Genomic DNA, 13857 nt, shown 5'->3' on the forward strand with positions numbered 1-13857 from the left:
TAAGAAGCTCATGATTTGTACTACCAGTCCTTGGGGAATGTATCAGATTCAGATATTTCTTTACTTAATTGCTTTATTAGTTATTAGAATTGGTTAGTGGTTAATTGGCTTACCTGACGGGTTGGGTTAGGTGACATCACGACTAAGTGGATTTCGAGTCGTGACAAAACACAAAGTTAAATAACTTTTACGTAACAAAAGAAAGAAAAGTGACTTTTGGGTAATTAACACAAAGTTAGATGATCATCCATAAAATTTACTCAATAATAGAGTTTAAGGCAAAGCTACTAAATTAAGATAAACTCATTGCGTGTTCACTAAATAAATTGGACGGATCGAAAATGTATATGAGTCTGAAACTTAAAGTAGTGTACTATGCATGTGTGTGTTACACACATAGAACATCCTGCAATATATTGAACTTTCTTATATTTTCATGTTTTTGTCCGTTATTTGCAAAAATACAAAATATTGGAGTGCACGTTTTAAATCTCTATATTATCGTAAAAAAGAAACTGGTGTTATAGGAGGTCTGATTAATAGGATGAGTATACGTTAAAATTTGTTGAACAGAAATCAGCATGTTTTTTTTTCTAGTTCTACGCAATTTGCTTCTATTGTCTGAGTATAAAATATACATACTTTTTTTTTCAAATTAATCAATTTTTGCTTCTTATATTGAATATATAGTTTAAGAAATAGGAGTTAGAAAACTTAAATTAGAAAAATACAACTCAATAGACTTGGCTATGGCCCATGAAAACTATACCATTTATAGGAAGATTATGAATAATTCATTGAAAATGAATGCACACACCTGTCAAAGCAAATGGTGAACACCAACTTGCATGGGCTTAACAACTGTTTAGGAGACAATGTCTAATTTTAAAAATTCCATTACACACCACTGCAAAAATATAATACCACCTCCGTTCCAATTTATGATACGCAGTTTAACTCGACATAAAATTCATAAAAGAAAGAATAATTTTTAAGATTATGATGTTAAATATGTCATAATGTTTGTGTGGCTTTAAAAAATTTTAAACTCGTAATCTTAAACATAACATAATATGTGTGTGACTTTAAAAACTTCTATTTAAGGGTAAAATAAGAGGTTTAAAAATAAATTATTTTTAAATTTAAAAACGTATTAATTTTTGGAACACACTAATAAGAAAATAATGTCCTTTTTTTTTTGTTCCACTCGATATTTGATACTTGCTTTGGGGATCTGACTAATCTAGATTCACATCGCGTAACGATTAAAAGGAGAAATACTCCCTACAAGAATTTTTATATTCCGAAAACTAATCCGATACTTCTAATTAAGAGGCAAGAGATCATATTTATCTTACCGCAATCTTTGACGGTAGAAATAGTGTCTCTAATAACAAGGGAAAAAAACATTAATATCGAGTATCGACCAATAAAAATATGGTAAAATCAATGTTCAAATTATTTGTTTTTGCGAATGCAACGCCAATAAATTCCTCTACACACTGCCACCAAATATGTCCCAAATGGCATAATTCGAGTATCTAAAAATAGCACCATTCTCCACATCTCTCTCTTGTCTGTCCTTTCATTAACAGAAAAAAAAAACAACCCCATTTCTCCATACTTTGTACTCTTTAAAGACCCTTTAAAGGGTGTCCAATTCTTCCATTTTCTTGAAATTTCTTAAACCCTTTTTGCATTTTCATTGCCATTTTCTCTTCTTTTTTCACCAACTCTTTGATCTTGCCGGAATACCCATTTTCCGGCAGGTCAGAGGGGTGGTGAATTCATCATTTCCTTGGAAATTTGATTATTTTACCTGGGTTGGTGTTTAATTTTGATATACATTTCCCTTAAAAAAAAAATTAAAATTTGAACTTTATACCAACTTTTTTAGGTCAAAGGGGTGGTGAATTTCAATTCTTTATCTGAGTTGGTGTTTAATTTTGATATACATTTCCAAGAAAAAGAATAAAAATTGGAACCTTATACCAATTTGCATATACAGATTTCAAGAATTGACATTGAGAAAAGGAGGTGGTAATGGAGGTGATTTCTGCTAGGAATCCAATAAGCAATGTGTTGGAAAGAGTTGGGGTTTATGGGTTTGTAGGGAGCAGCACAAAGAGGTGCAATAATGAATTTCAAGATGAAGAATATGATACAATGGAAATGGTGCAAATTGGTGCTGAAAGGACCAAAAATGTGCTTATTTTGATGAGTGACACAGGAGGTGGCCATAGAGCTTCAGCTGAGGCGATTCGCGATGCTTTCCATTTGGAATTTGGGGATGAGTATAATGTAAAGTTTTATCTTATCTGGTTTTCTAGCTATTTGATCTGAATTACTTTGTTTGTTGCATTTTTTGTTTGGAAATTTTGCCCTTGCTTAGAAATGAAATGTCAATTCATGTGGTCCTATGTGCATTATTGAGTCTATTGTCATAATCCTCAAATTTAAAACTTGATGGCATAACTTTGAGGAATTATGTATTTTTGTAACTTGATGTCATATTCCGCTCTAAGGAGAGCCTTGGCGTAACTGATAAAGTTGTTGTCATGTGACCGGGAGATTACGGGTTCGAGCCGTAGAAACAGCCCTCTTGCAGAAATGCAGGGTAAGGCTACGTACAATAGACTCTTGTGGTCTGGCCCTTCCCTGGACCCTACGCATAGCGGGAGCTTAGTGCACCAGGCTGCCCTTTTTTTATGTCGCATTCTGCTTTGCAGTTCTGATTAGCTCTTGAAAGTTAAAGGATGTTGAGTAGAATATAAGTTTGACCTCCAATTTGTGTTATTTCCTTTTGGCTAGTGTCTCCAAAATCAACCCAAAACTATGTTCCTGTTGCTTTGACTTACATAATTATCATGTTTATGGAGATCCCATCTGGTTGCCATCTTTCTTCTGCTAGCTTAACTACTTTTCTAGGATAAATTTTTGACTTGGTTAGGTTTAACAAAAAGTGCATGCTTAGGTGCTATTTCATTTAATCACATCCTATAGTCTTTGCTGTATAGGCCTACCGCGACTTCATATTTAGATTTAATGTTGTATTGATATGTTTTATTCTTAACAGATATTTGTGAAGGATGTTTGGAAGGAATACACTGGTTGGCCATTGAATAGCATGGAGCAACAATATAAGTTCATGGTTAAACATGTGCAGCTTTGGAGGGTTGCATTTCACAGCACGTCCCCTCGCTGGATACACTCTTCTTATCTTGCTGCCATTGCTGCCTTCTATGCCAAGTATATTTCCTTCTTTGGTTTTACCTTTCTTCCAAAGCTGTAGAAATTTGATAACTTTGAATGGTCAATAACGATTTTCTTTTGGCGTAATACCCCAATGACTTCTTTGTTTTATAAATGATTTTCCTTTGATACTCCTCTATACGCCAGTTAGGTTTGCACTAAAAATTCATCTTTTTTTAATAACAACAACTAGGCCTCTGTCCCAAACAAGTCGGGTTCAGCGATATAAATCCTCATTCCTTTCATTTAGCTCAACTCATATTATCACCATTACCCAAAAAAAAAGTGCAAGTAAAAAAGATAACTACAACTTCATCTTCTTTTTTTTTAATAGTAATATTTATTTTTGAATGCATTCAATACTCTTTAATCATTTCTTTTAATACTAAATATATTCTCATTTTACAAATAGCAACTTGTCTCATTTGTTCATTACTCAGATATTAAAAATGATTGCTGTGTCGGTTGCTTAAATTTTACGCAAGAGTGGACTTTTTAATGTTATGCAAAGATATTGGATCAATATAGTATTCCTCGGCATTTGGATGAATCTTCTTCTATTCGCTTACTAAATTTCTAGTTGGTATCTTACCATTAATGAGATTTACTAATTGTTGCTTTGTAAAAATTGAAGGGAGGTAGAAGCTGGTTTGATGGAGTATAAGCCAGACATAATCATTAGTGTTCATCCTCTTATGCAACATATTCCTTTGTGGGTTCTAAAATGGCAAGGCCTACAAAAGAAAGTAATCTTTGTCACAGTTATTACAGATCTCAGTACTTGCCACCGTACATGGTAAATTATTCAGTAACTTAATTTGGAGTTTTAACTAGCACTATTCTCATGTCATATATTCGGTCTAACTGTTAAAACTCTTTTTAAGGATAGGTTTCACCCTGGAGTCAATCGATTGTATTGCCCCGCTGAGGAGGTAGCAAAGAGGGCTTTGCTAGATGGATTGGAAGAATCTCAAATACGCGTTTTTGGGTTGCCTATTCGTCCCTCTTTTTGTAGGGCAGTTCTTTCCAAGGTGAAATTTTCTGTCAATTTACAAAAGAGCTTTACTCCTTTGAATCCGCACGTCATTTATTTTATATTGTTTTCTTAATACTTGCTATAGGATGACCTCAGAGTAGAGCTTGAGATGGATCCTACGTTGCCCGCAGTGTTGCTGATGGGTGGAGGTGAAGGGATGGGACCCGTGAAAAAAACTGCAAAGGCTCTCGGAGAAGCTCTTTTTGATAAAGAAATGGAAAAACCTATTGGTCAAATGATTGTCATATGTGGACGTAATGAAGAGCTAGCATCCACATTACAATCACTCGAATGGAACATCCCGGTCAAGGTAAAAAGAATTAGATTGTTGGAGTATGAATGCCTTTTGAAACTATATTACACCTCATGTTTACTTAACAATGCAAAAATATTTGATACTTTTTTCTTCTTGCTGTCTAGATTAAAGGATTTCAGAAGCAGATGGAGAAATGGATGGGTGCATGCGACTGTATTATCACAAAGGTACGTTAGATGCAGTCCTCTTTTAGCATTGCCTGTGTAATTTTTTTTGTGCATTGGCCATATAGCGGGATTAAAATTCAGTTATTTTCGCTTGTAGGCTGGACCTGGTACAATTGCAGAAGCATTAATCAGAGGGCTTCCAATTATTCTCAATGACTACATTCCTGGACAAGTTAGTGAAATCAAGAAGTTTATCTATCGACTGCTATAGCTATCGTAGTGGCTGCTGATATGACATTGTTTAATTTACTGATCATTTTTTGTTGTGTATTTGTAGGAAAAGGGAAACGTTCCATACGTTGTGGACAATGGAGCCGGTGTTTTCACACGAAGTCCTAGGGAAACAGCCCGAATTGTTGCAGAGTGGTTTAGCACTAAGAGTGATGAACTCAAAACAATGTCAGAAAAAGCACTAAAACTCGCACAACCTGATGCAGTTTTTGACATTGTGAAGGACATTCACGAGCTCGCATGCCAGAGGGGTCCTCTTGCGAACATTCCTTACGCGTTCACATCTTCATTTTCAAGCTTAATTTAACCAGATAGATTCTGTTTCTCTTTCACTACAAGGTCTAAGGTTTGTTCTAGTAGGATATTATGTAAATTAGGTTCAATGATCTTCATTCTTTGGCCAGAATCATTTGGCGCTCATTTATAGTATGTTAGATTATCTAGACAAATTCTGATCCTTGGTTAGTTGGAAAAAAAGGGCAAAAAAAAAAAGAGGAGAAGTTTCTTTGTTGGAGTGTTGAATACATTCTTTTAGTATTAAGATTACTTGTCTTTTAGGACCTGTTTGAGATTGCTTCAGAATTGAAGAAGTTTCACTTGTCCTGCAAAAGTTGATATTATCAGTGTTGAATATATTGTTTGGTTTCTTTTCAAGACCAATTCTTGCTATTTTCCTACTTGTGACTCTTTTTCCTTGTGTCCACCCCTTATAATCTTGCTTTGAGCTTAATTTTTACTAAGAAGTTTGATACTGCGATTACGGATCAGTGGCGGAGCTAGAATTTTTATGAAGGGGATTAAAAAAATAAAAAATTAAACATAAGAGAAGCCAAGGGTATTCAACATCTCATATATACATTTAAAAAAATTTAACCTTATATACACATTGTAAATTATCAGCGAAGGAGATTCGGATGAACCCTCTTTCGCCCCTAGCTCCGCCATTGCTATGGATGTAAATAAGACGGTGGGAGGCAGGGCAAGGTAAGGCTTAACTTGCTAAAGATTTAACCTGCCTTGCCTTAACCCATTTAGCATCTTTCCAAGATTTTGCCCTGCCCCGTTAATGTGTGTTCTTGCTATGGGTGATCGAGACACCAATGAGAGCAAATTGTTATATTTAATCAAAGGCAAAGCCTGATTTTTACTTTATGAGTTCTGAATTTTAGAACGATAACTTTGCTTCAAGTGTTAATGACTGGGTTATAATTTAATATTTGTACATATTTAATAAATTTCTTAACACAAAATGCATTATTTGAGCAAAAACTTTTAGGTTCGACCGAACCCATAGCTCGGCTATTACCTCCGCCCCTACATTTAAACGTCCTCAAACGGACAACTTAATAATCAAGTGTCGCAATTCAAATCATGTGCCAAAAATTCGAATTGGTAGTAGCTTCTTGACCTCTATTATTTAGTTGAACATTTCTTATTTTTCTGTCAATGTGTTACAATTATATCTTAATTCCATGCTAGTTAGAGTCATCTACACGTGCAAAAATTGAACATGGAAATCACATTTTAGAATCTAGTAGATGGTTTGCGTACACACTATCCTCCCCAGACCCCATTTGTTGGATTCCACTGGGTTGTTGTTATTGTTGTTGTTGTTATTGTACCTTGAATGGAGGAGAGAAAGTGTCAGATTCTCTTTATGCAACAGAAATGCAACAGAAGAAATTTGAATCTTTTCCTGAAGATGAAAAAAAAATATAAATTATTAGCGCGTATTACCTTAATATTATAGGTTATATAGTTTGCCTTGGATTGTCAAAATTTTGAGGTAATATTAGATTTTTCATACACATTGGAGCACATGGATAGCAACATCATAAATAGTTTTGCATGAGGTTCAGGTGTTTGCAAATACAAAAGGGTGAAAAATTCCGTGCAAGTTCGGTAAAAAAATTATCTTTTTGAGACTTAAGATAATCTCTTATATATATTATGTGGAGGCTCCAATAACAAATAAGTGATTATTTTGGGTGTTTTCTCCTTTGTATTGTATGTGTCTATTTTATTGTACATATTACTTTTTTTTTTTGTTGCTTTTCTTTGTAGATATTTGAGATGGAGCACCTCCTCAAAATAACAAAGTCATTGCTCGACGATAATTTTTAGATGTAAATTAGGTTCCCTGTGCTGGGGTGGACTAAGCTTATGAAATCATTCAGCCACGATACAACTAAATCAGCTGAATTTTTATTGGAAGAGAAATTTAAGGTTAATGATAAACTTTTTTTTTCTAGTTTTTTTCCTAGATTCACATTAATGCTAAACATGGTTTGATCTCTTTGTAGTTTGAGCATACTTTTTATAATAAACGGTTCCAAAATAACGAGGATTTTAAAAGGTCTCATTTGCAACTTGGAAAAACATGCTGACACTTTCATTTGCATACGTTTAGAAAGAAAAGAACTCTAGAATGAATGAAGGTACAATGTCCAGCTGGGCATTCAGTTGATGGAAGTTCAAGCAAAGATAAAATCATAAGAAAGTCGAGGAGTGGAACAACTCCTTCCATTAATTTTACAGATCAGTATGGAGAGAATATAAAAGCATAGAAAGAAAAGAAAAAACAATTAGCATCGGGATTCTATGTATCTCTTCATTCAAATGCTCCGTGACCAGTGGGATGAGAGTGATCTTCAGAATTTAGCTCCTCTGACTTAGAAGAATCCACCTGGTACTTCACACACGGGTCAACTAATGAGCTTGATTTGTCTTCACTTTCTACACCGCCCACTCTTCCCCTCCTGCTTCGATTGATCTTGAGGGTAGACTTCATAGGATTGATGATAGTTTTTCTCATTGATATTTTTAATGTTGGAGGAGGGGAGTATGATTTTTAAGATGATATTCAGTATGTAGCTCATTTGGTTCAGGACAATGCAGATGATACTTCAATAAACAGTTTAACTAACGAGTATTCTTTATTTTTCACTCATCCTCCGATACCGACTGATGCTGAGCTTGTTGCTGGTAATAACAATGATGCTAAAAGAGAAGATCATCATGTTGATTATCTTCATGACGACACACGTCTTGAGGAGACGACTTAGAAATAGGTAAATATAGGCAATATGAACGGTTCAATAAGACCAAGATTAAATAGCGCTATGGAAAAATAAAGCCCTTGGCAAACAAATTCACTCCTAATGATACATATGAAGGCGGTATACGGCATACTTTTCTTACTACTTATTAGAAAAAAAACAGAACTGTTATTACTATTATAATGCAGGTTCCTTTAAAAACGAAGTTTAAAATGACTAAGGTTAGATAAATATTAAAAATAAGTTGATTAAAAGTAAGATACCGAGTTTCATTGCGTCTAATCTCTTCTAGGCCGGTTGTATATAGCACATGTAGAGATTTTTCATGTATAAGATTTTTGAGATTTTTAACTAATTTCTCACCTTAGATTAATTTGTATAAAATTATATATACAAATATACAATTTATTTGATATACTCTATGAATCAAATCAAAAAGGAAATATGAAGCCTTCTGAAAATAAAAATAAAAAGATCTTTGCACAAATAGCAGATCGTATTCACTGTTTATTTCTCTATCTGATGTATTTAGATTATACAATAATTATACCCAATTATATACATAATATATATGAATTATACATATATTATACACATATAAGCTATTTTTAGTATAAATGGTTGAATGAGCGGCTATTTGGGTTAATTATTTTTAAAAAATTAGAGCCGATATAACTACGGGATCTTTACACAAATAGTCGATTATATTCATTGTTTACTTTTTCTAGCCATATATATAAATTATACATAACTATACACATATAATACATAAATTATGCATATATTATACATTCACCGCTATTTGGGTTAATTCTTTCTAATTCTTCTATAACTTAAAAGTCCATGGCCCCGCAGGCCCAAATAAACATCAAATGGACACCAAACGGTTTCAGCTTCTCTTCACCGTTCAGTTTCTCCGACGAAATCAAATTGTGAGTTTCTACATCATACTCTTTACAAAATTTTACCTTTTTTTTTTTTTTTTACAATAATCTCCAATTTTAGAGAAAAAAATTGGATTATAGTACTGTTTTTCTTCCATATTTCATTGTGATTATTACAGGTTAATATTATCTTGAAATTGTGATGTTACACTAAATTGCATTTGAGCAGTAGAAATTCAATGTTTAATAGTTATTCTAATATATACCATAAGTTAATTGCATTTGAGCAGTAAAAAATCAATGTTTGATAGTTATTCTAATATATACCATATGTTAATTGCATTTGAGCAGTAAAAACTCAATCTTTAATAGTTAATCTAATTTATAACATATGTTAATTGCATTTGAGCAGTAAAAATTAAATGTTTAATAGTTATTCTAATTTATACCATTTGTTAATTGCATTTGAGCAGTAAAAACTCAATCTTTAATAGTTATTCTAATTTCTAATTTATACCATATGTTAATTGCATTTGAGCTGTAAAAATTCAATCTTTGATAGTTATTATTATATTTACCAAATGTTAATTGCATTTGAGTAGTAAAAAATTAATCTTTAATAGTTATCCTGATATATACCTTGCATTTGAGCAGTAAAAATTCAATCTTTAATAATTATTCTAATATATTTCATTTGTTAATTGTAGTGTTCTTAAATGAATCTTGAAAATCACCAAACGGTGGAGAAGAGATTAGTTTTTGTGACGGTAGGAACAACTTGTTTTGATGCATTAGTAAGAGCAGTGGATACCGCAGAAGTTAAGAATGAATTATTCAAGAAAGGTTACACTGATATTTTGATTCAAATGGGGCGTGGATCGTACATTCCCACAAAGGTAATTTTACATTTCTATGTATATTTGTTTTTTCCTGTAAATACATTTGTAGTAAAAGTTTCAGCTTTTCGGTTTCTGCTCTAGTTTTAGATCCAAAAAGAAGTTGTCTCCTATCTCCTTGATTTTAGCAAAAAGGAGGGAAAAAAAAAAAAAACTTGAGTTGGCTAATTATGTGAAAGAACTACTCCCTCCCATTTTAATTTATGTGATATATTTTGACATTAGAGGAAATGAGTATGTTGAGATGGATGTGTGGGCATACCAGGAGAGATAAGATTAAGAACGAGTATATTAGGGACAAGGTGGGTGTGGCTCCTATAGAAGATAAGTTGTAGGAATCGAGGCTGAGATGGTTCGGGCATGTGAAGAGGAGAGACCCTGATGGCCCGGTTAGGAGGTGTGAGAGGTTGACCATGGCGGGTCTGAGGAGGGGTAGAGGGAGGCCTAAGAAGTAATGGGGTGAGGTGATTAGGCAGGACGTGGTGCGGAGGACATTACCCTTGATAAGAGGGTGTGGAGGTCGAGACTTAGGGTTGTGGGTTGGCAGGCAGTCTAGTGTTTCGTCTAGGCATCCCAGTAGTATTAGTACTAGTCTTGTATTTTTCTATGCCTAGCCCCCTGCTATTTCACATTGTGTCACTATTTCCGGCAAGACTGAATCTATTTTTATAGTTTCGTATTCTTAGATATTTGTTGTTGCACGTATCTCCATATGTGCCCATATCTAATTACCTTGTTGTTGCAACTATTTGTTTATTGCTTCATTTTCACTTCTTTTAAGCCGAGTATCTTTCGGAAACAACCTCTCTATCTTCATTAGATAGGGATAAGGTTTGCGTACACTTTACCCTCCCCAGACCCAGTGAGATTTCACTGGGCTTCTTGTTGTTATTGTTGTGATATAGTTTGACAAGGCACAGAGATTTAAGTATAAAGAAAGACCTTTGAAGCTTGCTGGACATGCTCCGACAACCTTGCCCGAGCCACCCTCCCTTCATTCAATGCTTGACAGCTTTCTTCATGTGGTGTGACACGTCTATCTTTGACACTCATCAATCAGCTAAAAGGCGTGGTCTTAAACATGCCATGAGATTTTTGTGGCTATAAAACCATGTCATCAAGGGAAAAATTAGAAATTTAAAGTTAAATGGTTTCCAAATATAGAAAAATTTCATTCTTTTTAGAACGGACTAATAAGAAAGTAGTGCCACGTGAAATGGAACGGAGTAGTATGAGTTAGCGATAGTTGAGAATGATGCAGAATTACTGGTTTTACCAGGATTATGGAAATAATCTCTGTTTTTTTTTCTTTTTTTCTTGCTGCGAAGAAAGTTTAGGGTTCTTCTCAGATGCAAGACTGAGAGTGGACCAAGGACGATGATATGTTTTTTAAATGGTAATTTAGATCTTCAGAAAAAAGGAAAGCATAACTTGTCTTGAAAATTCTGAGCTACGGGATCTTAACTCTGTCCAACAATAAATTTTGCACATCACAGCAGAAGAAGTTATATGTGTGCAAATTATGGGTAGGCCTGCTCTGCAAATTGAAGGTTCTGGTGAAGAATTTCTGTTCGGATATGCTTGGATATGTAGCTTTAATCTGTGTAGTCACTGAAAATGGATTTAGTGAAATTAAGTATTTAAGAAGTTGAGATCATACATGTGGTTACCGAGTCTCAATTTTCTCTATGAAGGACAATACAAAGGATAGATTGGGAAAGTGTGACGTGGCATTACATTTGGGTTCTTTTGGGTGCTAGCATCTTATTAAACTTAAGGACCATATTGTTTGATGTTTGGATTTGAACTGATTGGCTGCAAGTAATTAGGTAAATACCTGTATAATATGTGCTTGTTGGCTTCATGCTGTTTATCACTTCGACTGTGATGGCCAAAGTTTCCTTTCCAATGGACTGGCTTTTTTTGTTAAGCTTTATTTCAATCTTATATGAAACCGCTTTTGAGCCTTCTACTGAACTCTTGCACACACTCGCTCACTCACATGTATATCTAACTACCTGTGCAAAATTTACTCTATCACTGACCATTCGTTTGCCTGCTAAATTCTCATTTGTCCCTGGTCTTTTATATCTTGCTGTAATTTTTCCAGTCGACTGCTGATAATGGTTCCCCAGCTCTGGACTACTTCACATTTTCATCAAGCATAGCTGACTACTTGAAGTCAGCATCACTTGTTATCAGCCATGCAGGTAATTCATGGTTGACGACAAATGTAGCTTTATACATTTTAGTATATTTCTTTGTTACTTTCTTCTATCTTTGGCTTTCACAGTCTCCTTTATTTTTCTTCCTTTACTCCCCCCTCTAACCAGATCAGAGCAGATAGCTATATATCGTTGTTGGATTGAAATGGCTATATATTTGCTCTGACTAGGGAATTAGTTCATAGATCCAGATAATAGTTGTAGTGTTATACGAAGCAATACAAAAGAAATAACGAACATGTTAGTTGCAGATGCCAAAACCCAGAGTTAGCTAGCTTTCTCTCGTTGAGACAATTGAACATTTCCATGCTGTTCCAATGCTCATGATAACTTACTTAGAAACGTAGGAGAAATCAAACTTCCTAAGGTGTGGAAACCGTTTCCCTTAAGCCGACTATCTCATGATGGGATTTAACATCAACCTCTGCTCAGTTCTTTGCAAATGTTTACCGCTGCTAGTGGCCTCAGATTCTCAGAAGACGTGATTGGTGAAAGTTTCTGCACTTTGTTTTGAGGTGGCATGTTGTGAAGATAGGGAAATAACTGGTCATTGTAGAACTTCAACGTGCATTCTTTTAGGTCAATAGCTGATTTCTTCCCATCCGTAAGCCGTAGGGGACAGAGTTACTGCTGGTAGGAGGTAGCAGGTATCCAGTGAAATAGTCGAGGTACGCTCAAGCTGGTCCAGAAACCACCACCATCAAAATAAGCCGTGCATGCTTTGAGAACTTTGATTCAGACCAACTACAGACCGTAGAAAATGGATTAAACAGGTAAGGTTATGTAACCACACATTCGATGTGCTGCAGGTTCAGGGAGCATATTTGAGACATTACGGCTGGGCAAACCGTTAATAGTTGTAGTCAATGAGGATCTAATGGACAACCATCAAAGCGAGCTCGCAGAAGAACTGGCTGAGAGAAAGCATTTGTATTGTGCTCGTCCACAAACGTTATACAAGACTATCTCGGATATGGATCTCGGGTCTCTTGTTCCATATCAACCAGGTGATGCAAAACCAGTTGCTAAACTTATTAATAGATATCTTGGTTTCCCAGATGATTAATGGAAACTGATTGTTCTATGTATTTGACATGAACTGAAGTTCAATTTTATGTAATTTATATGGCCTAATTTTTTATCTTCAAATATTCTGTTATATTGTTCCTAATGGTATTTAATGTGATTGAAATACTCTCACGAGAGGCAATCAAACTTCAAAGTAATGTTGAAATGTGCTTTTAACATAAGATTTACAATTAAATCATTGTTAGTTATATGTATCTTTATTAGCCACCAATGCTTTGACTTTGTGGTAATAGCACAATGTGTGATGTGTGAGTTAGGTGCATGTCACGGTGGGATTTTTCGGTTATTAAAACATTGATGTTTTCTATGTAAATACCAATTACTGAAAATTGGACCAAGTCATAAACTGTCCTTGTATTTTGGCAATTGAATATTTTTATAACGTAAGACCCCATTAGTGAGATTCTACCGGGAGTCCGGGATGTTGTTGTTTTGTTGTAACATGTATAAAATATTTTTGAGGAGAAATTGAGGGTTTACATATGTTTGTAGAGAAATGGAAAAACACGGAAAGGGAATGAGGAATTGCAGAATTTTTATTAAACTTTAATTTATTTTTTTCGTTTTTTTTTTTTTTTTTTTGTAATTTATGAAATTGCAGAATCTTTTTTTAACTAAGGTGACCATCAGGAATAAATTAGCAAAGGCGACAATTAAATTCAATTTCCTCAACTTGTTATCTATAAATATTGGCCTTTCCCT

At 34.4% G+C, this 13857-nt stretch overlaps 2 protein-coding genes across 3 annotated transcripts; both read left to right on the forward strand.

The window, feature by feature from the left end:
• Nucleotides 1-1575: 1575 nt before the first annotated feature.
• Nucleotides 1576-5562, forward strand: LOC104091472 (monogalactosyldiacylglycerol synthase 2, chloroplastic-like). Its single transcript, XM_009596817.4, has 8 exons — nt 1576-2301; nt 3077-3249; nt 3887-4048; nt 4142-4283; nt 4374-4598; nt 4709-4771; nt 4869-4943; nt 5049-5562. Exons 1-8 carry the CDS (start codon nt 2044-2046, stop codon nt 5307-5309), a joined length of 1359 nt encoding a protein of 452 aa, XP_009595112.1. The 5' UTR covers nt 1576-2043; the 3' UTR covers nt 5310-5562.
• A 3327-nt stretch (nt 5563-8889) lies between these two features.
• On the forward strand, nt 8890-13316 carry LOC104091473 (uncharacterized). 2 transcript variants are annotated; one of them, XM_009596818.4, is made up of 4 exons: nt 8890-8993; nt 9653-9841; nt 11952-12051; nt 12876-13316. In XM_009596818.4, exons 2-4 carry the CDS (start codon nt 9662-9664, stop codon nt 13130-13132), a joined length of 537 nt encoding a protein of 178 aa, XP_009595113.1. In that variant the 5' UTR covers nt 8890-8993; nt 9653-9661; the 3' UTR covers nt 13133-13316. The 2 variants fall into 2 exon arrangements, with proteins under 2 accessions (XP_009595113.1, XP_033510773.1); XM_033654882.2 differs by lacking the exon at nt 8890-8993 and adding an exon at nt 8998-9124.
• Nucleotides 13317-13857: the final 541 nt, after the last annotated feature.

This window comes from Nicotiana tomentosiformis, chromosome 6 (genome assembly GCF_000390325.3).
Source record: "Nicotiana tomentosiformis chromosome 6, ASM39032v3, whole genome shotgun sequence".
Taxonomy (NCBI): domain Eukaryota; kingdom Viridiplantae; phylum Streptophyta; class Magnoliopsida; order Solanales; family Solanaceae; genus Nicotiana; species Nicotiana tomentosiformis.